The 27,954-nt window shown below is 38.0% G+C and overlaps 1 protein-coding gene across 1 annotated transcript; it reads left to right on the forward strand.

Annotated features, from left to right (window-relative positions):
* The first annotated feature begins 399 nt into the window (after positions 1-399).
* Positions 400-27,450, forward strand: TRA2A (transformer 2 alpha homolog). The gene is made up of 8 exons (XM_049798140.1): positions 400-661; positions 10,107-10,240; positions 11,857-12,028; positions 15,162-15,350; positions 24,895-25,010; positions 25,529-25,636; positions 26,353-26,420; positions 26,611-27,450. The coding sequence occupies exons 1-8, from the start codon at positions 626-628 to the stop codon at positions 26,619-26,621; spliced, it is 834 nt and encodes a 277-aa protein (XP_049654097.1). The 5' UTR covers positions 400-625; the 3' UTR covers positions 26,622-27,450.
* The last annotated feature ends 504 nt before the right edge of the window (positions 27,451-27,954 follow it).

The raw sequence follows: 27,954 nt of genomic DNA on the forward strand, positions 1-27,954 counted from the left end.
CCTAAACATTCCCTCCTGCGGTGCAGAAGCTGAACCCCGGAGAAGGTGCCGGGAAGAGGTGAGCGGGGGAGACAGCGAGAGATGAGGAGCGAGGTCGGTCTTCAGGGCGCGCAGGAGCCGCAGCCCTAACGGGAGAGCCCGCCTTCGCACGGGGAGCGGCGGGGCCTGTCCCCGCACACCGAGCGGGACGACCAGCCCGCTCGCTCCCGCGGCGGCGCGCCCCCGAGAGCCGGCGCCAGGGGGCGGGGCGCACCCACACACCCCGGTTTCTCGGCGGCGGAGCGCGCGCGCGCGCGGGGAGGGGGCTGCGCATGCGCGGCCGGCCCCCGCGAAGCTTGTCGCAGCCGCGCTCGCTGTCCCGCCGGCGGTGCTTCCTTTGTGACAGGCGGGCCGAGGCCGGCTCCGCCCCCAGCGCGGTGTCGGGCGCAGACGGAGCGGAGGCGCCATTTTGCGCTGCTGCGGGAGACGGTTTGGGAGGCTCTGGCGGGAGGGAGGTGGCAGCGGTACCGGTGCCGATAGCGGTAATAATAACGGCAACAATAATAGCAGTAGCGGTCGTGGGTACAGTTGCTGCTCGGGACTAGCGTCCCCGTTCGCCCAGCCCCGTGGCCAGGACTCTGCCGACATGAGCGACGTGGAGGAGAACAACTTCGAGGGGAGGGTGAGTGGCCGTCCCTACCCGGGCCGTGCTGAGAGGGGGCGACCTGACCCGGGGAGGGTGGGTGGGGGCGCTCGTCTTCCTTCGGCCCGATAGGGGTGGGGGCAACGCAGCTTGTCTCTAAAATGGCTTCTTCAGGCGCCCGAGTCTTGACTGGGCCGTGGGCAACGCGCGTCCCTCTCCTCTCCCCGTCTCTCTCTTTTCTTTTGTTCTGGCGTGGTGTTTTTTTTTTCTTCTTCTTTTTTTTTGCCCACCCGGCGCTGAGGCGCTGGCCCAGTGCGGAGCTGGGCTGCGCTGCCTTAACCCTCACACGCTTCCTCCTCCCATCATGTCTCTCCGTTCCCATCCCCCTCCGTCGGGATGCGGGCCCTGAGCTCTGGTGCTGCGGGGTTCGCCTCCACCCTGCTAGTGCAGGTTTTTTCTTTATAAGAACAGGGCTTAGAGCGCTGCTGTAGCCCGATGTTTCTCCCCGCTTCTCTCTTTATTTTCTTTCCTTCCCGTGATCTCGAGCCGCCCTGTTGTCCCGGCACTCTGTTGTCTCCCGGGCCTAGGCGTCGGGGTCGTTGCTTTTCCCCGTTCCCACTCTGCCTGCGGGCAGTGCCGGTCTCCCGGTCGTGGCTGGGAGAGCGCGGTCCCGCGCGGCGTAGCCGAGGCCTCCGCCCGCGTAAAAGAGAAGGGTCTGGGTCCTTTTGTGAGAGGTGCACTGCCTCTTCCTGGCTGCTGGCCCGCGAACAGGATCTTCTTCGGGCCAGGTTTCCTGAAGCCATCGGGGAGGTATGGCCTTCGTTCTTAAACCGTTGAAACTCATTGATCACGTAGCTGAAGACTTTCAATCAACAAGCTGCTGTGGCTTTGTAACCTTGTTAGGCCTGTTTCTTCTCTCTTCCCTCCGATTGCTGCGGTTTTTCATGCACACGTATGATTGGTCCCTTCCATTTTCAGTGGTTTTTTTTCTTAGTGATAATCAGGGCAGGCAGGAATTAGAAGATGTTTGAAACAGGAATGAAATATGTGCTTTGTCCTCACTCCACTTTTTTTAATTTTGCAGAGATTTTGTTGTTGATGATGTTATTCACTCTTCTAAGAGATTCTTTAGAGGAACACCTGAGCATCCTTTTGGTGACTTTCTCTGATGAATCAGTGACAGCAGCTTTGCAGTTGTATAGGATTACTGCCTGGGGAAACAAGCAGTGAAATTTTGGAAGAGCAGCGTCATGTTCTTACACGAATATTGGTACCCTTTTGTAGTGTTAGTTAAAAAAAAAAAAGTTCCCTAGGCTAAGAGTGCTGTACCTGGCTGTGCAGTGACTGCTGCTTCCTCAGGTGAAGTGAACAAAATCTGTTCTTGTGTTGAGTGCTTGGACAAAGATGGCTATATAGCTAGCTAAGCTCTTTTCAGCTAAATAAACTAATCTCTGAAGGGAAAGCCAACTAAGTCGGAGAAAGTTGAGCAACAAGCATGCTTTGTTGTTAATTTTTTTATTTTTTCACTTCAATTTCCCATTTTACAGTAAGATTTATATTTTTAAAAATTATGTTCTTGTCTGTGTTCCCACTGCGGTTTATTGTCAGGAAATATTTATGTTAGGTTCATCCACAGAACATTTGTGTTAGTTTCCTTGAGGGATCTGTTGTTCATGTTACAAAGCTTATATAGCTGTGTGGTTCCAGTATTTCTGCATGCCGCCTTCTGCCAAATGTAGAAGTAAAATAATGTTTCGAGAGTATGTGAAGTCTGAAAAGTCCTATGTAGCAGTTTCTGTGACTGCTACTTCTTAGCTGGCTTGTTGTTTGGGTTTTTTTTGTGGTGGTGGAAAATTTACCTGTTGGAAAGAGCTGCTGACCATGTCGAGTCTTCATTTGGAAAGCTTCTATTCTTTTCTCTCCCGAACACTGGAATTTCTCAATCAATCTGGCATGTGGCAGTGTCTTGTCTAGTGGTATTTTTTTTATAACTGAACTTAATGGCAGGTACTTGATTCATTTATAGTTCGGGGGGGTTGTGCTACTAATGAACATTTGTAAGCAGTTCTTTTTTGCTTCAGTAATACTTTTTTTGTTGGTGGTGCTAATAAAATACTTGAAATAAGAAATTACATTTTGGGCTGTAACATTGTAAATTTTATTTTCACTGAAAGTACTCACAAGCATAAAATTAAGCATGTGTAACTTCAGTGCTTTAGAGTTTAGCCTGTTTTTCCCAACTGGATAGAACTCTATTATGCACTGAATGTCCTGGTGCTTCATTTTGCCATATGCAGGCACATGGAACTGAGAGAGTATGGCATAAGTATGGGAGAAAGAACTGCATAAACTGGAAGAAAGTTTGTAAAGAACCTGCTTTCCTGGAAATTGCCACAAATAAGAATTCTGAGTACCCTTTCAGTTTTCTCCCTGCCCGTGCCCTCCTTCAGTTTAAATTCTAAATAGCGTGATGTGCTTTTAAAAAACTAAATGCCAAAGGAGTAGGGGAGTTTAGTTTAAGTCCTTTTATATTCTATCCATGTAGATGTATATTGTCCCAAAAGCACTTCAGTGAAAGTTCTTGAAAGCAGTGGTGAAGTCTGATACTAAGATGAAGGTGCTTATTGATACGTATGAAGTTTTGTCTTAAAGAGATTAGTGTTTTCCTGTTTTGCTTCTTACTTTGTGAAGAAAAAAAATGTTCATATATAAATAATGATAATTCAGTTAATTTTTTAAATTTTCCCACAATATGACCAGGAATTTTACCTTTTTTTTTTAAGCTTATTTTTTGCAGCATTAAGATACTGTCCATGTATATGCTTTGCCTCTGATTTATTATTTTAAAATCATAATGTTAATTAATCTGAACAGGAAATTTAGAATAGTCATGGAAATAACTTTCCAATGAGATTGCATAATTTGCACTATTTAAAATCTTGCATTTCTAAAGTGTTGGGTAAAATAATTGTAGACACTGTAGTGGTTTTTTTATTCTTGAGCTCATTCATTATTGGCTTTTTTTTTAAGCAAATGTTAATCAAATATGCTCAGACTAATTAACATCTGCTCTTGTTTTTGTGTCATTTTGTTCCAATTTAAGCAAGTTCTGTATTAAGAATGTGGCTGCTTGAACAGAAGAAATCCCCCTCAAGCAAGCATGGTGATTTAATGGAAAGAAATTGACAGAAGAATTAGAAATACAGTGCATGTGCTAGAGCTAAGTTTCTGGACATTAAGAAGAAAAAACGATTTTAAGTTGTGCTTCTTACCCAGTGACTTGACTTTTGGAAAAGTCATAGGATTTTATCACCGTTGAATGTTCTCTGTGAGCAGATTAGACAAATGAGGCTTTTTTATCTTTTATTGCCGTCAGATGACAGGCAACTCTTATTTCCTTTCATATTTGTTGTTATTTCTAATAACACATTGCTCATTTGGTGTGCATTTTGTGCTGCAACTTTATTAAAATGTTTCCCAGAGCAGTGAACAAGCTGGAATCTGAACAAACCTGCACTTCAGAAGCTCCACTTGAACCTTTGATCGATTACTTTTTTGAGCTTCTAATAATTGATTTCTGTAATCTTAAAAGTTTAGTAGTTTTCTACCAATATTAATGTGCTGTTTGTCTAAATAGATAGAACTTTTTATCAGAACAAAGATAGAACTCCATTTTAGAACTCCACATTGGTTGTCTTCCTTCATTCTAATGAGATGCCTCTTCTTGCTCTGTGCAGAATCTCACAGTGATCTCAGTCTAATAAAGCACTTGGAAGAAATATATGATTTTGCATGTGAGCCATCTTCTTGAACGAAGTATGTGCAGTTCATATGTATGCAAGCAGATTTTGGATTAGCTTAACTGTGAATGTGTCTTGTATTTGCTTCATGAAGCTTGTATGCAAAATACTTAATTTCATATGTGTTCTAATGTTAGTTACCTAAATCTGATCAACTTTGAGATAATTTCTTTAGCCACAAAAAAAAAAAAGAGGGGGAAGTCTGTTTAGCTATTCTATTCAACCTCTCCTGTAGTGGCAATCTGCCACCTCTGTAGAATGGAAGGCATGTTGCTTTCCATACCTTTTGAAATACAGGCATGACGATCTGCTTATGTTCAGGAGTTCTGCATTTGCCTGGAGAGTGTCATGATCACCCTGTGTTTTCTAAGGACCAGTGTGGGAAAGAAGACTTTTTCTGGAAGTCAATGTTTTTTCTTTAATCAAGCTTAATAAATTCTAGATTGTTTTGGAGCATGTCAGCTGGGAAGACTGGTCTTTTTGAAAACAAATTCTGTTTCCTGTCTTCCATAAAGAAGTGACTACAGAACCCTCCCTGAAGAGGCATATTTTCAAGCCTCAGTGAGAAGATTAACTTGTAATTTCAAAAAGTTTATTGCTGAAGCTTCCTCTTCCCTTTTTTCTTCTTTTTTTTCTTTTAATCAGAGCAGTATCACTGAGAAATACATAGTTTGCTGATATTCCTAGCTTTTAAAATACACATCTTCAAGATTGTGCAACTTACGAGTTGCTTTTTATACATAAGCTTATGTATACTATTGAAGTATTTATAGAAGAACAGCTAATTAAGGGATCCATTTTATTTTTAGTATAGAGTGACAGAACATAGCATGAAGCAAAAATTATTTAACTTCTCTTGTGAGTTTCAGGGAAAGTTGGCAAATTTCTGTCAAACTGGTTAAAATGCAGTCTTGTCCTTTCTCATAAATGAGATGTCACTAAATTGACAGTTTTAACTAGTGAACATAGGCTGCTGCTAAATTTCTGTTTCTTTTTTGACTGCTTATATTTTTCTTTCACCTTTATAAAGTTGGACTTCATTTATTTTTTTAGTTTGGGAAGGAGTTTTTAGTAGGATTTTTGTAAAGTCTGAACTATCATTTTGCTGGCTTAATGGTATTGCTAGACTAGTTACCTGTCCTTTTTTCACCCCATGTGTATTTCTTCTTAACAAGGTCAAATGAATTTCAACTGAAAATTCTGTGTGATTTAACGATTTTTTTTCTTCCCGTTTCACTTCCCATGTTTTGCTGCAGAAAGCCTAACAAGCTTATTCAGTTCTTTTTTTAGTGTCTCACTTTAAATTTTGATAGCCTTTCTGTCATACTCTGAAATTATAAGGTGTGAGGTGAGGTAAGGCATGACAGAAGTTAAGGATGGAAGAGTGGTGTAAAAGAAAGAACAATTTTGTCTTTTTTTTTTTTTTTTTTTCCCCTCATGTTCTTTACCATACCCTGTTTTTGATAGGTAGAAAACTGAAAGAATGCTTAAGGACTTTGGCAATTCTACTTTGCATAGAAGTGTTTTGAATGCTTTTAAAATAGTAATTAATTATACTGGAAAGTAGCACTTCTTTTGAAGGATGCGAGGAAGATAAACAGTATCTGTAACTGGCATCAGTTCTGTGGTTTAAACAGTTGTACCAGTATGGATGAAGTGCATTGACATGACTGATGTCTTGCTCAGCTGGATCATCTAAAGTTGTTGATAGTTTTTCAATGGCTGGGTTTAGGTGATCATGAGGTATTGGGCGGAGAGGGGGGAGAGATATCCTTTCCATACCACTTTGTTCCCTGTTCTTTCTGGAAGGGAGAAGGTAGAAAGGATGAAAAATACTCCACAGTCCTCTCTTTAAATGCTTCTAGCTGTGCATCTTCTTATCCAAATAAACAGTAAACAGTAACTGAAGCTGTAGTCTCTAGATTTTGTATTTACCTACAATAATTTATTTGGCTGCAAGTTCCACTTCTTGGTGAATCATTAAACCCATTTCCTGGTGTGTACTTGAGGAAGCCACCAGATCTTATTCTGAGGAAGCACGCTGTTACGATTGAGATTTTTTTTTAATTATTATTTTAGGTGGGGGTTTTGGTGTAGTTTTTGTTTGGTTTTATAGTTTTGCCCTGGGAAAAGTGTTATTGACAGATGTAGCATTTGTTTGGAAAGGGAAGTCTGATCTGAAGAACGTTAGGATCAGCTGTAGGTGACTGTCTTTTACTACAGCCTGTAGTGACAGCAAATCTAGATAGTTTGACGTGGTCACAGGGAGTATCTGCCTATAAATTTGCAAGGGTGAAAGTAGTGACTGGAGAGTTGCATAATAAAAGCAAAGGCATTAAAATACATGCTGTTTTGTGAGATGGTTGTGGGATGAGAAGCTGAGTTTAAGAAATGCAGTCTTATCCGTGGCCCTGAAATAACTGAGGATCTTTAGAACAGAAAGATAAGGAAATGCTGATGATCCAGAGAGAAATTTTAGTCTTTTCTCTCTTAAGCAGTATTTAAATTAATTTCTGTGATAAAGATAGAGCTAAGATCAGAATGTACGGATTGCTTAAAGACTAGTATAGAATTGAGATATTTTAATGCTTCAGATAACAGAGGTGTCTATTTTCTCTCATTAAAGATGACTTAGTAAGAAAGAACGTTAACTTTAATTTTCTCATTCATATTGCAGAATGAATATAAATTGTTTATGCAGAACAATTGGGTCGGTCTGTGATACAGACCAAGATACAGCTTGCTAATTATTTCCTTATAGTAGGAAGTAGAGGAGGAAAATTCTTTAAAATCTCCCTTCGTGACTCCTTGAAGCTCTGAATCTCTTAATCCCTGCCTGTAGTCTTGCTGATATAAATCTTACTAGGTACTTTTTCAGCATCATCCTTCAGTCCTTAAACTCTTCCAGATTATTGTGATTCCCTTAGTCTCTCCTTTTGAAGCACTGTAGGAGATATAACTAGGTGATCTATGTTGCATCAGAAGATGAGATGTAATTGCCTGCCAATGACAGACACAGTATGCAACTGCTAACAGGTAATCTCTCTTTAGCTGCAGTATACATCTACAATTACTTTGTTTGAGGAAGTTTGAAATGTGTAAGAACTTACCCTGTCACCTCTGTCACTCCAATTTTAAAGTTGTATGTTTGTGAATGCAAGCCCCTAAAGGGCTTAAACAGTTCCAAAAAGACTTGACCTACATGAAATGTAACATTTGCTTTTGGCAACTTAATACAGATTCATCCTCATAAATGATACTATTTAGAAACTCTGTGGGCAGTGTCGTATGATGCTTCAGTTGACTAGATAAGGACACTAAGTTAACTTTTACATTGTATGGGAGTGATTGGGTCCTTGGTGTTTTTGGCACCTCCCAACACCTCTAGATTGTGCAGTATCTGGTTTTGGGGTTTTTGTTTTGTTCAAGTTTCCAAAGTTCTTGTTTAAGAATTGATCTTTCAAGTGTAAAAAGTATGGACAATACAGTATCCTCATGAAGGAGTGACTGAGGAGAGTGAATTCTTTGTCTTTTTATTGAAGGGTGTTTTCTAAATCTGAATGATGTCGCATTAAATGTTTTTCTATATTGCTGATCACTTTTACAAGAGAGGGAAGTAGAATTAATTCCCAGAGAAATTGGTAATTGTTGTAGGGGCTGAAGTGTAAAGGGAAGAATTAAGGAGGCTGTCAAACAAGAGTACAAAAATGGGCAAGGTGATTAAAAAGCATGTTAGTGGTTCTAAAAGGAAGTGTATTTTTTATAGTGAACAGTGTATTTCAAATGTAAAAATAAAAACACCAAATAAGCTTTGGTAATATTTTAGTGCACATACATCCTTTCATTTCAGTGAAAGTCATGTAGCTAGATCAGCAGATAGCCAGCTTAATAAGGGTAACCTGTAATGCAGATCTGATTATATGGTCCACATGTTATAGCCAAGCTTTGAATTTGGCCTTCATTGATAAGTTTGGCAGGCCTGTCATCCTAATAGATGATATTCTTCATGTGTCACTTGTCCTTTTTATTGAGGTAAAGGGGAAAGTTAGTGGAGCTGGAGACCAGGAGTCTCTCAGGTTCCATTTCTGGTGGATTTATTGTCTTGACATGTGAGGACAGCATCCTTTGAAAAGAACTTCAGGCCAAAGTACCGAATAGTTTAACTGTAAAAGAAAATGCAAATCTGGACATAGGCAGAGTAAGAAATAAATCGTGAAAAACATTGTGAGGACAGGCAGGAGGAGAAATGATGCAAATAAACATGAAATGTAGTGCCTTGCTATGTATTTTTTTCATTAAGAATTTTGCACATTTTTTGCGAAGTTACAGATGTATATAGCTTACCATTCTGTAGACCTTTTTATAGCTGAGCTCCTTAGAAATGCTGTACACTATAAAATGTGAGGAAATCATTATCTGCTCTTTGTTTGCTTGTTTTCCTAGTTTTTCTCTTGTGTGCATTACCATGCAAGAAAAAAACCCTCCTGTCTTTACTTTTATTGGATTGCTTTGAATTGTACTATTACACATCTCATTTTATATGGTTTAAGTTGTATGCAAGGAAAACAGGATAACAATGAGGAAGAGAAAGTAGGAAGAAAAATAATTTGTGTTGCATATATCTGTGCATGTATTATGCGAGTAAGTATGTGCATAGATAGGTTTTGACTGGAAATCTTTGGCCATTCTGTTGAACTGAGAGTGTCTTAGTAATAATGTTTAGGAGTAGAATTTGTGATGTTTGGTACTGAGATAGTTATTATTTTAGGGGGGAAATCACTGATATCAATACTCTTAATATATTTGTGCTAATTAGTTTTTAGTGTATCTGTGTATCTTACCAAAAAAAACGGAAAGGGGAGGAGGGTAGCTTTGAAAATACAGTAAAACACTGAGAAGTCAGTAAGCTCATTGTTAGAACGTAGACACTTATACAGTTTTAAAGATATTTTTTAAAAAAAAAATTGTTTTATAAAATAGTTTCTTGCACTTTACCTGCTGGCTTTTTCAATTTGGTAGATAACATCTGAACTCCAGCAGAGTTTTATAATCCCCACGTGCTTAAATATACTAAATGTTCTTTTTCCATTAAGGTTAATGTTCGTGAAGAAATTGAAGAGTTTTTTCCAAGAATGTGGAAGATAAATCAAGATAAAAGAAGGCTAATGAAAAGTATTAAAGATCAGAAAATTAAAATTGAATGGGGGAAAAAATTGAACAGAAGATTGGTCAGATAGAAGCACTTGAATATTTTTTTAAGGCTATAAGGAATTGTTTGAATTGGGGAAGAATACACGAAGTATGAAAAATGAAAAACTCAATGAAGAATGAAGAAAAGTAGAAAGCAAGAGTGAAGTAGAATTAAAAGAATCTGGAAGAATGAATGGGTCCTAGGTTAAGTAAATGTATGGTTTATGTTCCAGTGTCTGTATGATCAAGTTGTAGATGAATTTGCATGATTACTTAGTTAATAGAGAATTGGTGATCTGGTTCAAGCAGGGACCTATTTGAGGAAAGCATACAATATTAACAGTGGGTTAGCAAAATGAAATTTGTTTTGGAGGGTATTGCCTAACCATTTGTTTTTCAGGAGCAATCAATGTAATAGAATTACTGTACTTTAAATGTTAGGAGTTAGGCATTTATACAACCAATACCATTTTTAATACTGTCTTTTTTGTTAGGAGTCTCGCTCCCAGTCAAAATCTCCAGCTGGGAGTCCTGCTCGTGTAAAATCGGAGAGCAGGTCAGGATCTCGCAGTCCATCGAGGGCTTCCAAACATTCTGAATCGCACTCTAGGTCAAGGTCAAAATCAAGGTATGTCCAGGAAGTTGTTTGTGTTAATTCGGTGTTGCTACTTATGTCTGTTCTTTTGGTACATTGATGAGATTTCTTCTCCCTTTGTTGTAAAAATTATAAACCTTTTGGGGTGTATTAACAGGGCTATGTTAATTTCCATGTTAGTGGTTATATAGCTGGACAAAGTTGGGGAAAGATTCCATAAGTAATAAAGCATGGATATGAATAGAGAAAGTAATATAAACAGAAGAACTAATGTAGAAATCACAACTAAAATTTGTAGGTTTATCTCTTCCAGAAGAGAGAGAAGGGATTACATGTCAATTCTGTAAAAGCTCCTGCCTCCTTCCCACAAAGTCTTTTGGGGGGAAGCTCTTGTGTGGACTTCTCCTTTAGGGAAACAAAGAAAAATCAGGTGAGAACTGCAGCAAGGTAGTCTGGGTTAGATAAAAGGAGTAAGCTGTGTAACTGCTGGAAATGTTGGAATATGCCACTTGGGGAAGTTCTTGACATTCCTTCATTGGAGGCTTTAAAAACAAAACCGAAAACCTACAGCTTAAATTGGGCATGGATAGCTTCTAAATTTATAGGAAACTTAAGATGTAAATTCATTTTTCGATGCTGCACACTTCTTCTCTGTCCTTTTCTACCCCAAGCATGTGTGTGCAGAGGCAATGTTTTATAATGCTCTGTTCTGAGAGAGCTTGCTCAGAACACAGGAGGAATGTCTGTCTTTTTTTCTCCAAAGATGTCATAAATATTACCTGGCTTACACTACCTATGTTCTCTCTTCCCTTGTACCGTTATACTGGTGAAAATGGGGAGAGCTACTGAATCCTTCTTTTATCAATGGAAAGAGAAACCAGAAAACAGCATTTGTGGCTCTTGAGGGGGAAGAGGAATTGCATAGTGTTATGTTGCTCCTCCTCCCCAGTTCTTGGGAGAGATCAGTAATCCATCTTCCCTATTATACACTTTATACCAAGGCAGCTGAAAAAGAGTTACTGTGCTCTGAATTCCCAAAGTTCAGCCTAATGTCATAGCTTCTCTTCTTGCAATGTTTAGCGAGATAACTAACTACCTGTTGTTAGGATATAAAGCCCATATGAAATCATGCAGCTTTGATGGGATGATGCCTGTTTAGAACTGTGCTTATCATTGGCTAGATGACTGCAAAGAAATGCTTGAGGAGTTAAGCAGGTGGTTTTTCTGTCTTGAATAATTTTCAAGCCTAGGTGAACTTCATTTCTAGATACTGCAGTGCTGCTAGATCTTTCAGTTTTTCAGCCAAGACAGTGTTTTACAGCGTGGCATATCTGTTTTCTGTATCATCATGCAAGTGTCAGTTACATGTGCAGTCAAGCTGATAAAAGTCAAAACTTTGAACTTCCCGAAAACTGTCATGTATATAATCCTCATTGTATGCCAGAAGCAATCTTACAGAGTTAAAAATGGTGGTACCAAGCAGGTTATTAGAGATCTGTGCGATCTTTAGATGTGCAAGATAGGAGAAACTTAACTATTTTAATTGTAGAGAGCCTCTAAAAAAAGATTTTTCTCTAGGAAATGTGAGGCTTACAATTCAATATGTTATGTGCATATGACCTAAACTAAAAGCTTTCTCTTTGTTGAAGATCCAGGTCCAGAAGACATTCGCACAGACGTTACACTCGTTCCAGATCCCATTCCCATTCTCATTCTCATAGGAGACGTTCTCGAAGCAGATCGTACACACCAGAATACCGTCGTCGAAGGAGCCGTAGTCATTCTCCAATGTCCAACAGGAGAAGGCACACTGGCAGCAGAGTATGTCATCAAGGCTGAGTATCAACAAAGCAATTGCTGCTTACATCAGTGTAGTCCAGGTTACCCACAGGCTGAATTTGACCTGTTGTCTTGTCACTGGAGGATACGGGAATGTGCGTGGAGGTGTGGGGAAGCAATCTCTCTCCTTAACAGTTGGGCACTTATTTCTTGGGCCTGCAACTGGCAGGGCAGTTGTAGAAATTCATTGAAAACTGTACCATTGCAAGTCAGTGTGTGTAGATAGGATGACATCTGCTTCTGTCTGCTGTAGAAGTTGAACCCTTCTGATTTTTCTTTTTGTTACAGTTCCAAGTATATGTACCCATTGCAAAACCAAGACTTTTTCTGTGTATGCTTGCAACCTGACAGTATTGATAAGATTGACTAGATGATCTAAAGAAGAAAATTCTCAAGTGTGTGTTTGTTTACAACATATGGCATAGTATGTTGAAGGTTGCTTGTGATTTTATATCTCTGAGTAATTAATTTGGTTAAACTTGAAGAAATAAACCCATGTGCTACTAGCTAATGTGTAAACCTTCATAGACTAGAAAATTTATGGTTATGAAAAGGATCAGTAAGCCTCTTGAAGTGCAAATGAGAAGTATCTTGGTATGGACAGAAGGAAGTATAGATACACCAACCAAGACCTGAGATACTAATCATTTTCTCATTCTGAGAGATTTCTCCCAATTGCTGCCTTTATAATCTGTTTCAGTGCCTTAGCTTCTTGTTCCACATCACTTCAGGCTGATCTAAATGAGTGCTATTACATACAGGTCTGCCTCTTCCTTGGTGAGAACTGTTGTACTTTTCTTATCCTTTTAATTGTAATCTGATATAGTTTCTCCAAATTTTTTACTAATACTGTCAAAAAGAGTATAGTTTTTCTGCAGGCTTACCTTGGTGAAGCAGCTCACCAGGACTAGATAATACCAATGTGAGGGAGAGGACAGGAGTATGTGGAAAAGGGCAAGACTATAGCAGTGCTAACATACAGTAGCTTAAGCTGTTGTGAAGCAACATTCATAGTTAGACTTTTTTTTTTGGACTGTTGCCAGCGTGTAATCATGATGTAGTAAATATGAATCTAATGTCTTGAAAAATTGGCAGGAATAACTGAACTTCAAAAGGGTTAGCTGACTTCCTGGTGAAAAATGAATGAATCCACTTCACTACTTTAGGAAATAAATGTTTTGCTCTGTGAAGAAGTCTTTTTGCCTTGGAAATGACTCTGTGAAACACGAAAGTAGTTTTCACAGTGAATTTCACGTTAATTCTGAGGAGTAGTTCTAGCAGTGTCAAAAGAAAACTTAAATGAACCAGATTTGAATCCCTTCAATAGCGAGGTCCTAAAGACACCAGGAAAATTGGTAGCACTTTGCCACTTCTGATCTTGTAGAGAGAGCTTACATACTGTATTGATGGGAGGCAGTACAAAAACCTAATATAAAAACTGTCTTTTAGTCCTCCACAGTCAGTTTAGCCCTTCCAGTAGTGATGTAACTGTCACTCGGGGTGTGCAGACTGATTCTCAGTACTTATCTTGCCTCAGAAAAGGTAATAGGGTTTACGTGTTGCTTAGGGTGTGCAGACTGATTCTCGGTACTTCCCTTGCCTAAGAAAAGGTAATAGCATTTACGTATAAGGGGGATGGAAAAAAAGGACAGCACTGATATGTACTGTGTGGAGGGACTTGTCCAAATAATGGTTTAAAAGACAAGATTTCATTAGACTCACAAGAGTTTTGGTACTATAAGGCATATAGCTGTTAATGCCACTGAATTATCAGATTGGTTGAAATATGGAGTAAAAAAAGAAATGTAAACCCGTATAATTAAAACTTTCAAATGATAAACTGCCAGATTTTGTTGTGCTCTTCAACTATAATAAGGAATTGTAGAAGATTCATGTCTTGAAACAAAAGTTTGTACTTTGACAAATAGAAAGAAACTTCAAATATATGAGTAGTTTGAGCATCTTATTTTCACAGTGGATTCCTGAACGAAAGCTCTGAAAAGAAAATGACAGAAGATCTAAACCTGTTCATTCTTTGAATTGGGCTGAAGGGCAAACTCTGAGGCATAAATTACAGTGCATCAGTGGCTTTGAAAATCTGAAACTGAAATATAAATTTCAACTGTGTCAACTTCCAGTTATTATTTTAGCAGAAACATTCAATCCCTATGCCTGTTGCTGCCATTTTAAATTGCTGTATCTAGTATAACAGGTGCCAGAAGCTGAGAAAATGTTAATTTTTATCAAAATAATTTTTAGAGTGGAACTGGCATTAGATGGACGCTCTGGCACATAGAGAAACTTTGAACTTAATAGAGAAATTGTACCTTGTACAATTGTACAATTTCATATTTTACTTCCTTTAGTTGAAGTGAAATATGTTAATATCCCACATCATGTTAAAGAATCAAGAGACTTGCTCTAGAAAAGTGTGCGTGCTTTTGGATTACAGTTTCGCAGAACTGGCCTTCAACACTTTTTACTATCTAGGTGAAAGCAGCAGGTGATTTTCATCCAGTTTACAAGTGGAAAGAGATAAACTTCCAAATGTAAATATTGACTTTCAATATAGTTAGATAGGAAATGTTGAGGGGGAGGAAGTTTTGGTAGAAGCTAAATTATAGTTCAACTGTCTGTGTTTAGGAGCCTAAATGCATTAGTGTGTGCAACTGGAGGTAGCGCGCACTCCTTAGCACTAGTAGTGGCTGTGCAGAAAGGCTGAAGGCGGGAATTCAGGCTGGCTGACCTTTTCTTAGCACAGACTTGTACGTCATGTCTGCAGCTTGTTGATGATTCAAGTCTGAAATACTGATAAAATAGGTTCCTGTTATTCTGTAGCTTTAATCAGAATGCTTAATTTTTATCAACTTGAGTTTTTCACCAACGTGAGTTCATCTTTGTCCATTTTCTGAAATAAAAATCATGGAAGTTGTTGCTTTTTGAAAATACTTTACAATTGGAATAACTGTTGAAGTGTTAAGCTTTGTAATAAACTATGTTTAGTTTTCCTCAGATTAAAAATTTTTAATTTTTTTAATAATTGGGAAATTTTGATATAAGAATGTATAACTTGCTTTTTTGAAACTCAATTGGAGTTGAACGTTTGTTTTACCAGGCTAATCCAGATCCTAATACGTGTCTTGGAGTGTTTGGTCTCAGTTTGTATACTACTGAGAGAGATTTGCGTGAAGTCTTCTCCCGCTACGGACCATTGACTGGTGTCAATGTGGTTTATGATCAACGAACTGGACGATCAAGAGGATTTGCTTTCGTTTATTTTGAGAGAATTGATGACTCTAAAGAGGTAAATTCATGCTTTACTACTTTTAACAGGTGTGCTCTATGCATTGTCTTCATGAATATCTCTTAAAAAAAACACGTTTTTGAGTATGTATTCACTAGCAGGTTCTTGCAGTGAGATTAATTAAAAATATGTTGTTCAAATAACCTGGCACTTTTAAACAGATGAAGCATTTTAGTTCTATGTTAAGATGCTTGGGCAAATTTTGAGCATGAGCAGTCTGTATTGAATCACTGATGAGCCTTGTGCTTTGATTTTAGTCTGTTACTTCAAAATGAAAGTAAATCTTTAGACAGACATAGAAGGTTCCTAGTATTCTTTAAGCATTTGGAAAGTTAACTTTTCAAAGTAGTTTTCTCTATCAAAATTCTGAAGATTCTCTTTCCATTTTCTTCTCTGAAAGCATGTCATCGTGCATTTGAAAAATAGTGAGGTTTGTCTTATTTGTGCCTTGGTCAGTGATGTTGCTAGTTATATGGATAGCTGTTTACAGCTGGGCTGAGTTGTTAGTATAATTGATCTGTAAGGAAAGAATCAAATAATATGAACAGCAGCCTGTGTTAAGGTTCACCACAGTAAGCAGTACTTTTTTTTTACCTGTGTAAGGATAGTGTGAGCTTTACTACATTTACTGAAGTTTGTAGATTAAATTGCTATTAAAAGTAGAGACACATGCTTTTAAAAATATTTTTTTTTTCTTGAAGCCTTCACTGTGGGATTGTCTCTTTCTTTTGGGCAAACTGAGTCACAGACTTCAAGCATCTTGCTTATGGATTAATAGTCTTGGGCATATGTTTCAGATTTGCTGTTTGATTCTGTTTACATTTGATAAGTATATTCATAATGCTTGGATATGACTCTTCTCACTTAACATTGAAAGGAGAGGGTGACAGCTGTGGAACCTACTGTCAGTAGCTGAAAAATGAGAACTGATGCTAGTTGATGATACTTTAATGAAGAAAAAGCTTTCATGGATAACTTGTTGAACTAGACTCAGTTCTGATCTTTGATTTCTGGTATGATCTAACAGAATCAGTTTGTGAGAAGAGTAGGTTTTGTAGATGTATATATGTGTGGTTGTTGCAGGTTATACAGGTAAGTAAAAGGACAAAACTTTCTTTAGTGTCCCTTCTGTATCTTCCTACTACCACTTGGACAGGTTGAGAGAGGAGTTAATGGGGTGGATAGCTGTATATCCATCTTCAGTGGCCTACTCCCTTCTGACTTTTATCCTTGTATATCTTTGCACTCTGAGTTAAGTGGGATTTTGAAAATGTGACTGTTTTGTAGAACATTTAACATCCAAAATATTGGCATGGTATTTCTTGTCACGTTCATGTGCCAGTCTTATGAAGTTGTAAAACACACGTCTGTGGAAGTAGGGTTTTTTTCCTAGTTGCCGTGGACAGTAGTCATGCATGACACCACGCATTTCTTAAAATGTTCCGTGTAAATAGCATGAAATAATTTGTTTAGTATAAAGCTGGCTTGGCAGATACTACAAAACTGGAATGCAAGGGGGGAAAAAAAGGGGGATATTATTTGCAGTCAGAAATACAGAAATAAAGATGAGCACCTTGAGCAGGAACTGAAATAATTGGGAATGTAATTAACCCCCTTTTTTATCTCCCCAGCGGGCTAGTGCGGGTAGAGGGGGGGAAAGGATACAAAACCTCCCAACACTTGGAATTTACATAACTGAAATCCTTTGGAAAAAAGGACATAAAAACTTTTTTTTATTTGACTTATTTCATGGGGCTTGAGGACAGATTTGAAGATGGCAATAAGTGGCAGCTAGTGTAGAAAAAGGGGATGTAGCTATAGGCGTGAAACTCTGTGACAGGCCCTGTAGAAGAACACAGAAGGACATGAAGTAGTTCTCTGTGTGGAAGATAGGTCAAATCTGAAAAATAGAGCATGCATAAAAGCAATGACACTTGAATTACTTTTGTTCTGAGTAAACACCTTTGCTCCTAAACAAACAAACAAAAAACCCACCCCAAACAAAACCTCAAAATCCTCAACACCCTAAGCATCCATATAAAGAGAATATAAAACTCTAGATGAGATACTGAACTAAATTCCAGCTTTTTTAAAGCAGTCATAGATGGATTAAATGTGTAGAACTTTACAGAAAAATGAGGATTTCCCATCATCTTCACTATTGTCCTTTCAAGAGAGGTAACACGGGGAAGCCTCTCAACTGACATGTTGTCAAACACTGTTAATATTAAATTTGACACCAAATGAATTATGAGTAGTTATATTTAAACTTTCATAACTTTGTTTAAGATAGGTCAGTATCAGTATTGTATGGATTCTGTTGCAGCTGAAATACCTCAGGATCTTTGTCATCACTTATTAGAGATGCAATGTTTCTAGTTCCATATGGTGGTAGAGACATTTTGAATTGTCAACTAGCTCGATGTTGTGGAAATCCATAGACAATGTAAAATAGCGTTTCTTAAAGGTGATACTTAAAGGGCCAGTAGTAAAGTTTATTTTCACTTAAGCTGTTTTAGACTTTCAGAACTTCACATTATGATAGCATAGCAGCCTTGTTTTTAGCTCTTTATGATCCTTTTGGTTATAAAGAGGAGCAGAGGTTTAGCTTTTGATAACTACTAGGTAGAGCAGCTGTCGGAGCATCACAGTAGCTTCAGTCATTCCACCTTAAGAGGATTGGGAAAGAAATGTTGGATGCATGTATCCATTCTGAAGGAGATTTCTCATGGAATCTCTTCTACTCTGAAACTCTACTGAGATTGAGATGAAACTTTATGATCTGACAGAAGGTTCCTTTTCCATCAGATATCTTTATTCCAGTGATCTAGTGTTTGCAAGATGGCACTTGACTAACATTCTGACCCACACTGAAGATGTTCATGGACACTGGCTTTAGCTCAAAGTGTGATAACAGACAATAAATGTTGAGGATTGGTGGTGGTTTGTCTAGAAAACCTGAAGTTTTGCTGTGCTAATGTTCAGTGTTCTTGCTCAAAGCCTATTTGAAAAGCTTATGTTATTATCTACCTTTTTCTAGAAGGAAGGGTATTCTCTGTTAGGACTTATGGGTGTAGTGGTGTTCATTTTTTGTGAAGTTATGTTGTTCTTAAAAAAAAACACTTTTCTAAGTAATATTTGGTGTTGCTTTTTTGCCTTGTGCATTGCAGTGTCTTGTTCTTATGTTAGCCACCCTTCTGCTAAGTCTTCAGAACCACATATGCAATGATATGCAAAGGGCAACTATAAACATCTGTTGAAGACCTGTTTCTCAAGATTGCCATTCTTTCTTATATAGTTCTTGGTACTGGCAGTGCTGGCACTGAGCTGGTGTTTTAATATTGCAGTTCTGCAATATTTTTGCTAAATTATAGAGGATATTCATCTGCCCATCACATTAGGATTTTGTTCCTGTGTTTAGGGGAACACAAACTTTTATGTACTAGGATGAGAGGAAAAAAAAAAAGTTGGGTGGGGAGATTGATTATCTCAGGGTTAACAATAAATTGAGAGGATTATGAGTAAAAAGCGCTAGCTGTTCTAGGGAGATGATTCTTACTACAGTTACCAGGGATTTCATATGCCACTATCCAGCTTTTCAGTAACTCAGAATATGAAGTAGTATTTGTTTGTTAAACTGAGGCTACTATGAATGTCCTCTGTGTCTGTAGCAAGAGCTCATCTGAGAAGCAATAGCTACAGCAGCTGTTGGCAATGTGGAATTTTCTGTTTTCTAATGCTAGTTCTATGCTCTTTACAGTTTTGACCATCTTTCAGAACCATTTTCTGAAGTAGTGTTCATTAGCAATCAAGATAAAGTTTATACAGACAAACTGAACTATTAACATAATTCAGTTGCCAAAGACCGGAATAACAACAGGGTTTATCATTTTAATTTGCAAGACATTTAATCTGTGGTATAAGCAGGCCAGCTTAGAAACATCATTATTGAACCAAAACTTATCCCATAGCTTGTTAAAGAAATTCTTTAAGTGTTGTTTGTGGTATCAAAAGGGACCCTTGATATACCAGAAAAGAACACAAGAAGGTCTCAGATGTTTGGAATTACAAGTTACAGACTTCTGGAGTCTCTGAAATACCATGAAATTGCTAATACTTGCAGAAACATATCCAGTTACTCATCCTGGTTTTCTAAAATCCTGCATTTCTTGACTCTGAAACTGTTTAAAGTATGCTTTAAAGAGAATACATTTAATCAATAGATGTTTAAGCTCAGAAAATTATATATTAAAAATTATCATTGACAACAATTCTAGTAATATTTTAAAAAATAAAACCTCGAACTAGACAATATAAATTGACTCTTGTTCAAAGGTCAAATGGATGCTTGAATTCAACTTGGCAAACTGCAGTAAGTGTAAAAAGCTGGGTTTCTTAATTTCTTTTTTTCATCCTGTCAGATTTTTAATTTTTTTTTTCCAGAATATCCTTTCAGATGTCCTCATTTAAATCCAGACCTGAACTATTGATATCGGTATACTGGGGGGAGAAAAGCTCATCTATTATGTCTGTTCATCCCATGCTGTACCTGTGATACAGTGGAGATTGTTTTTATTTGTGGTATTAAATAGAATATGGGAAGCACTTAAGGTAAAAAACAAACAAACTGTCATGGTTTAACCCCAGCCACCAACTAAGTACCATGCAGCTGCTCACTCCAGTGGGATGGGGGAGAGGATCGGAAAGAGAAAGGTAAAACTCATGGGTTGAGATAAGAACTGTTTAATAGAACAGAAAGAAAGAAACTAATAATGATAACAATAATAAAATGACAGTAATAATAAAAGAGTTGGAATATACAAAACAAGTGATGCACAATGCAGTTGCTCACAACTCTCCAAATGATGCCCAGTTAGTTGCTGAGCAAGTGGTTTCCCCCTGCAGCTCCAGTCCCCCCAGTTTATATACTGGACATGATGTCACATGGTATGGAATACCCTGTTGGCCAGTTTGGGTTAGCTGTCCTGGCTGTGTCCCCTCCCAACTCCTTGAGCCACTCCAGCCTTCTTGCTGGCTGGGCATGAGAAGCTGAAAAATCCTTGACTTAGTATAAATACTACTTAGCAACAACAGAAAACATCAGTGTGTTATCAACATTCTTGTCATACTGAACCCAAAAACATACTAGAAAGGCAAGTAACTCTAGCCCAGCTGAAACCAGGACACAAACAAGCCCCCCAAAAAGAGAGTATCTTATATAGTTACTTTTATATCATGAAAATACATTTTCAAAATTAGTCCCAACATAAATTGTTTATGTTTGACTATTGAAGTGTATTCAGTCTGTATGTAACTAACTTTGTAGTGATGTGACATTATTGAAGTAATTCAAAGCAGTTAGGTGCAGTTGAAATGAAGACTTGATGATCTTCTGTACAATGCAAATGGTATTTCGAAGTCCATAGTAGAAATGTAGAGTAACTGTGACATCAACTCTTAAAATCCCTCCCTTCTACCTGCTTCTCCCCTTCCCCAAGTGACCAAAGGGCAGGTTGCAGAAGTTTCCCATGTTATTTCCTTGTCCAAGCTGCTCTTTGTGGCATTATCCAGATTGAAAGATTATTTAATTTCTTTCAGTGAATTCTTGATTGCTAAACTAATACGTCATCTGTGTAAGTTTGTGCATATAATTAAAAGTTCAGTGTTTCAAAACTTGTTTTACTCTACCTAAATGCTAATACATGTACAAGACAGCTGTCATGGTTTAACCCCAGCCAGCAACTAAGCACCATGCAGATGTTCACTCACTCCCCCTCCCCCCCACCCAGTAGGATGGGGGAGAAAATCAGGAAAAGAAGTAAAACTCCTGGGTTGAGATAAGAACGGTTTAATAGAACAGAAAAGAAGAAACTAATAATGATAACACTAATAAAATGACAACAGTAATAATAAAAGGCTTGGAATGTACAAATGATGCACAGTGCAATTGCTCACCACCTGCCAATTGACACCCAGTTAGTCCCCAAGCGTTGGTCCCCCTGCCCCCACTCCCCCCAGTTTCTATACTAGATGGGACGTCCCATGGTATGGAATACCCCTTTGGCCAGTTTGGGTCAGCTGCCCTGGCTGTGTCGTGTGCCAACTTCTTGTGCCCCTCCAGCTTTCTTGCTGGCTCGGCTTGAGAAGCTGAAAAGTCCTTGACTTCAGACTAAACACTACTTACCAGCAACTGAAAACATCAGTGAGTTATCAACATCCTTCTCATATTGAACTCGGAACATAGAACTGTACCAGCTACTAGGAAGACAATCAACTCCATCCCAGCTGAAACCAGGATAACAGCACTGACTGTAATAAATATCAAATGAAATTGAAATCTGTTGAATTTAATGCTTTCTTTCTAACTGTTTTGAGCCACTGGAGGCTGTGATCCTGTAGTCTGGGAACTGCTCATTTGTTCAAATTATCTGTAAGGTGTTTGACAGAGTTTTCTTACTATAGATAGGCTGCTGTAGGTTTAAAACTGTAATCTAAGATTGAATTATTACATGTGCCGTTCCGAATCCTCATTTTCTGTTTTCTGACTCTAAACATATAGAAGCATATTCTGGCCTGCAAAGTCAATTTTTGCTTAGAATTTGCCACGAAAACTAATGGTACATGTTTATAGGAATCCTGTTCGCTTGCTTGCTTACTGTCACCTTGCAAAAGCTGTGCAAGTCTTTTACCAACATTGACTTGTTTGAAGGAAAATCCAAGTTGAAATAAAAATGGACTATTGACAGTTAAAGGCTTCTGAGAGGTTATTGTGTGTCTTAAATCCCAATATAATTTGTTTTTTTGCCTTGAAAATGTTTAATATGATGGTCTGGAAAATACCCTTCTATCTGTTAAACAGTATTCAAGAATGTCTTCTGCATTGTTAGAGTGAGTGTGCAATTTTTTTTTCCCTTTGACATTTAAGTGTTCTTAACACAGCATTCATGCATACCCCAAAATGAGCAAAAAAAAAAGCAAAGTGAAATGTTTTGAATACGACAAGCTAGTCTAATAAAATTGACAAATCCAAAATTTTATTATAAACTGTTTTAATTCTAATGAAAACACAAAAATGTCAGTAATTAGAATCACCAGCACTTTTTTACAGCCTTTGTAGAAAATAAATACTGTTGTATCGCTTGTCTGAAACCAAGTTTTCAAATAGGGTTTTGAGTCATATTGCAGCAGTTGTTAGTTAATACTGTCAACTTCAGTATTTTGTTTCAAAAACTTGAGATGTGCACCTTAAGAATGATGTGGAGAATTTGAAAAGATCTTTGGAAGGAATTTCCAGTTGCTAATGACTGAATGTGAGTGATACATACTATCAATTATTGTTGGATTCATAATGGCTTACTGTAAGTTTTGGCTTTTCTGTATTTGGGGAATGCAGTCAAAACTGTAAAAGTCTTTGTTATGTCTGTATATCTATTAAAGATTTTGATTATTTTAAATTTTTTAGTTGGCAGTTATTGCTGGCAGCTGTTGAAAACTAAGAAAATTAAAGTTTTAATATTGGGTAGGTCATTAGACATTGTGACCAGGATGTATGAGTTTCATGCAGACTGGTAACTATGAACTATCCACTGAAACGTAACACATTTCTTGGTACTTCCAAAACAAACAGTCATGTCTTAAAATTCACTCTTCATCTGTCTTGCTGGTACGTTGCTCTTCTCTGTACTGCTCCCTATGCCAAAGAACTTTTTCTCTTAAAAGAGGTGTTTGTTCTTTTAACTAAGATAGATACATGTGCCAGATGTTCTGGATTTGAGGTGGCTTCTTGTTAGCTAAGCTTATTACTCTGCAGGTTGTTGATCAGACATGAAAATGCCATGAGGCAGACAATTCCCTACCTTACAAGATAAGTTGCATATTGCTGCATTTCCAGAAAGATGCTTTTCATCATGAAGCTAATTTTTCAGCAAGCTATTTGCAGCATTCATTTTTAGGTTTGTGCACACATTAATTCCTAGGATGTGTGCACAGATTTATTTTAATTTAGATCATCCTTGTGGAACAAGACTTCAAAAAAAAAAAAAGAGTCTCAAGGCTAGGAAACTAAAGCTAATGATCATGTTTTATTCACAAAACATACTTTAGTGTATGTTGAAAGACTTGAAATGCACTTTGGCTCTGCCTTGCAGTTGGCTAAATGTAGTTGTTACATTTTTTTGTATGGGAACAGAACTCACTAGGTGGCGATATAGTTTTAAACAGCATTATTAAAACACAAACGAAGTGTAGTTAAAGAGGTTAGTGATAATTCAGTTGCTTCCCCTTTGGGGACATCACAGTTAAATCACATGGATGTCAGATTTTTGTTTCCTCTATAACTTGTGTGTTAATTCAGTAAGGTTCTTGTTAGAGAGCTGCAAAAAGTTATGTTTCTGAATAGTTGTTTGTTTCATTGTTTAAAAAAAGGGGGGGGGGGAGGAAATGCTCTACTTAGAGGCACCTTCATTTTTTGAGGTTGTGTATTGTTCCTCACAGTTAAATAATAGCAAAGTGTGATTACTCAAGATTGTAACGGTGTTCACTTCTCAACACATGAAAAATAAAAATAATGTATGTGCTGTGCTTAGTGTCATGAACTAAGTGGTGTGCACTGGTATTTCAGAGATCCTAGAAGACCTGATGAAAGGATCAAAAAAAAATTGCTTTGTAAACTTTAATAACTTTTAAGTTCAGCATTAACTGATTGTTAAATTCTTAAGGTTGTGGGTTTGTTTTTGGTTGTTTTTTTTAAGTTGCTGTTGCATGAATTAATTCTCGAAAGTACACTGCGCTCCTTTGAAAAACTATTCTCATGATTCTGAATTTGTGAAAGGCCATTGTATTGATTCTCAAAGACTAGAGAAGCAGGGGCTAGAACACCCAGTGAGTGTGTGCTCGGGCTGCGGGCGGGTCTGAAGGCACAGGCTTCTCAAGCACGGACCCTTATGTGTATCGCTTTAGTGAGCTGCTATTGTGAGAGTGAGTGGGGAGGAAGGTTGTAATTAGGTATCCATGTAGGCTGAACCCGCCATTTTACTAAGCTCTGCTGGAGTAGGTCCTTGTAAGGGAGATGGCAGGAGGCTGGGAGAGCATGAAATGGCAGCCGACTAGCAGTAATCCGGCCATATGCACCCTACAGGAAGCCACTGTTTCGCACAGCTTTTGAATCCGCCCGTCCCCTCTGGGTCAGAGACGGCGGTAGGAAAGATGCAGTTTTCAGAAAAAGCTGTTTTGTCTTTCAGTTTACCTTTCTGATGGGTAGAAGACAAAGTCTAGGGAAAATGTTAGTGGTTAGCACCGTGCTGTCTTAAGAAGGAATCGTGTGTCACGTTACTCTGGCACCCCAGCGCAGTCCTGTAACACTGCTGGCAAACAGGCCAGGGGACAGAGATGAGCCATTCGCCACAGTGGGGCACTAGTAACCAGTCTAAATAAAACAAGTTCAGGGTTTGTTTTTATGATGGAAAATAATGTGTTTTGTGCATAGCCACCCATAGTTACCAGTAGGTTGCAGGTTTCATGTCCCTGTTCCTTGTCTCTCCTGCAGGCAATGGAGCATGCAAACGGTATGGAGCTGGATGGCAGGAGGATTCGGGTGGATTATTCAATCACCAAGAGAGCACATACACCCACCCCAGGCATCTACATGGGCAGGCCAACGCAGTAAGGATTCATTCATTTCCTGTAATGGGACTCATAGATTTAAACTGGATATTTGGAGTCTGGTTGAAGAAATACTGCTACAGATACCTTTTTGAAGTTTTAGAGTTATGCCAACTGTATTTTATCACAAAGTTATTGATATAAAGAATGTGTTACTGTAGTTCACATATACTATTAAATCCTACTGTAGCGTATTGTATCTTTATTAAAAAAATACTGAAGGAGTTATTTTTAAAAAACACGTACCCAGCACAGTTGGTTAATGTACGCTTAGCTTACTGAAGTACTAAGGTGCTCATTTACCTTTGATTTTGATGGGAATTAGGCTCAAATCCCTGGTGGTTTTTCTGGGTTTTTTTGAAGGTGTTTTTCTTTAAATGTTTCATTGTTAGATTTTTTTCATGGCATAGTCTTTAAGTGTCTGATTTACAAGAACACTTAAAAAAAGCTTTTAAATAATTAAATCAAGATGAAGAGTAGATATCTGAAGTAATTTTTTTATGCTTTTTCCCTAATAGCAGTGGAGGAGGTGGTGGCGGTGGAGCAGGTCGTCGCCGTGACTCGTATTATGATAGGGGGTATGACAGAGGATATGACAGATATGAAGAATATGACTACAGATACAGGTACCTAATTTTTATTTTATTTCTGTAGGAGCAGTGGACTTACTGGAAAAGCTGAAAAGTTAGGTGGCAAAAATGTTATTCAGTTTGCCACAAGATTCTGCATACATGCTTGCTATGTGTTAAAGCCTCACTACATTAGGTTTTGTGGGATAAAAGTAGTTGTAATATTCAGTGTTAGTGTAATTCAGTTATACAGTAAACAGTTGGGCAAGGGGTTAATGTTGCTACCTGAAGGAGGTAGAGTATGTGCCCTATGAATCTAGTGGACAGATAGAAAAGGAACTCATTTTTCCATGCTGTATATAGAACGAAGGACAGCTGATACACAGTGCTGATTAAAAAGGGGTTATTTGTAGATGGGATTTTTAATGCTTGACATTTCATAACCATCTCACTGTTTTGAAAGTTATCTAGTTTCAGAGAATGTTGTTCAACAAGAATTGTAGGCATGTGGAAAAGCATTTAATGTGTTTGAAAGGCTAGTGAGAGTTCATTAAATTCTTTGTCTGGGAATATCTTGCAGTTTTAAACACATCAAATAGAGAAATATAAAAGCATTTGTTAAAACTGTAAGCCACAGCCAAATAAAGCTGAAATCATTCATGCAGGCCAAGTCTTTCAGTGCTAAGGAAATAGTTCTGTTCTGTAGAAGTGATGTGAATAAGGCTTCTTTCATAATGGATGTTGTTGGGTTTCTTTTTTAATTTCCTTTAAAGGAGACGATCACCATCGCCTTACTATAGTCGATACCGATCACGATCAAGATCCCGTTCCTATAGTCCAAGTAAGTAAATACAAGTGAAAAAATACAATCTGGCTGTCTTAAACCATGTTGTACCTAGTATTAATTGATCAATAGAAATTCTGAATGTGAAAGCAAAAAAGCTGGGCACATTAAAGCTGAGATGTGTGTACAGTTAGCTTATAGTAATTGTGTTGTCTTTTTTTTTTCCTCCTCCCCCCTCCCCCCCCAGGGCGCTACTGAAGATCAGAAGAGTTACAGTTGAGGACATGATTTTTAAATACAAAGCTCAGATCTTAGCTTCCCTACTGCTCTCCCTCCTACCCTCCCTTCCTTGTCCTCCATCCAGCTCTTCTACAAATCTTTGGTTCATTTAAAATATACATATTTTCAGTTGAAGTATTCCTGTTTTCCATCCCTCCTTATTCTAATACTCTTAAATATTGTAATTGTTGTAGTTTTTGTGTAGTAAAACATCTTAAACAAAATGAAATAGAAAACCCAAAGTGCTGATACATTTTGGAAGTCATTCCTATTTCGTTTTTTAAACAATTGGACTCCTGACTAATCAGAAGAAAGCATTGTTATTTTTAAAGCTTGCATGTCATACGTAGTATACACACTCAAGATACTTTGATATAAACCTGCATTTCCAAGTAACTCGTTAATCTTTCTGTTAAAATGTTTACCTATTACTTTGATAAACAAGTAATGACTTTGAGCCTTTTCTGTAATGACAAATTTACTTAGATAGTCATGAACCAGAGGATTTTTTTTTTTTTTTGTCAGGTAGTTGCTTTGAGTGTAGACTATTTGAGCTAGAGCAAAATTTGGTTTTTGACTGGGAAAATAGATCCTTGTACACTCAGTTAAGGCTGTGTTTTGTAGATGAAGTTTCTGGATTGCTACACAGTGGATAACATTTGAAGTTAAAATTGTAAAAATCCTGGGGTTTTTATTGTACTTGTTTGAATATTTCCCCTTAATCGGTGCAGGAATAAAAATATTTATTGAACATAGCAATTAGTTATATAATTTGCTGTTCATTAAAAAAAAAAAAAAACACAACAAAAACCACCAACTTTTTGGTATTGCAATAATGATTAAGCAAGTTTTGTTTCCAGTCCTTTTTGGAGTTTTGAAAGTATGGATGGAAAAACCTACAACTACATGTAAACCTTTTTTCCCCTTAATAAAAGTTGATTCCACTGAGATGTGGTTTCTTGTCTTTTGTTCTGCATTTTGTGTCACCTTGGAATATAGGTTAAACAAGACTTGGTATTGCTGTATGTATAATAAAGTCAGCATTGATCTGTCTTCTCAGGAGCCCTGTCTTCCCTTAAAATCAGCATGTGGTTATGTGGGATGGCTGAGCAGACTGGGTAACCGAGCTTTCTCTTGTGCCATCTTTGGCACTTGTTGGAGTTGTGGTGAGGTGGTTTAAGGAGAGAAACACTATTGACTTTGTTGAGATTTCTGGCAAGTTTTTGCCCTCTGAAATAACTCGCCATGTGGCTGGTTGAATGTTGATGTTGGCACAGCAAAAGGAATAGGACTACAAAGCCCTCACAGCAGA

Source organism: Accipiter gentilis, chromosome 4 (assembly GCF_929443795.1).
Source record: "Accipiter gentilis chromosome 4, bAccGen1.1, whole genome shotgun sequence".
Classification (NCBI taxonomy): Eukaryota; Metazoa; Chordata; class Aves; order Accipitriformes; family Accipitridae; genus Astur; species Astur gentilis.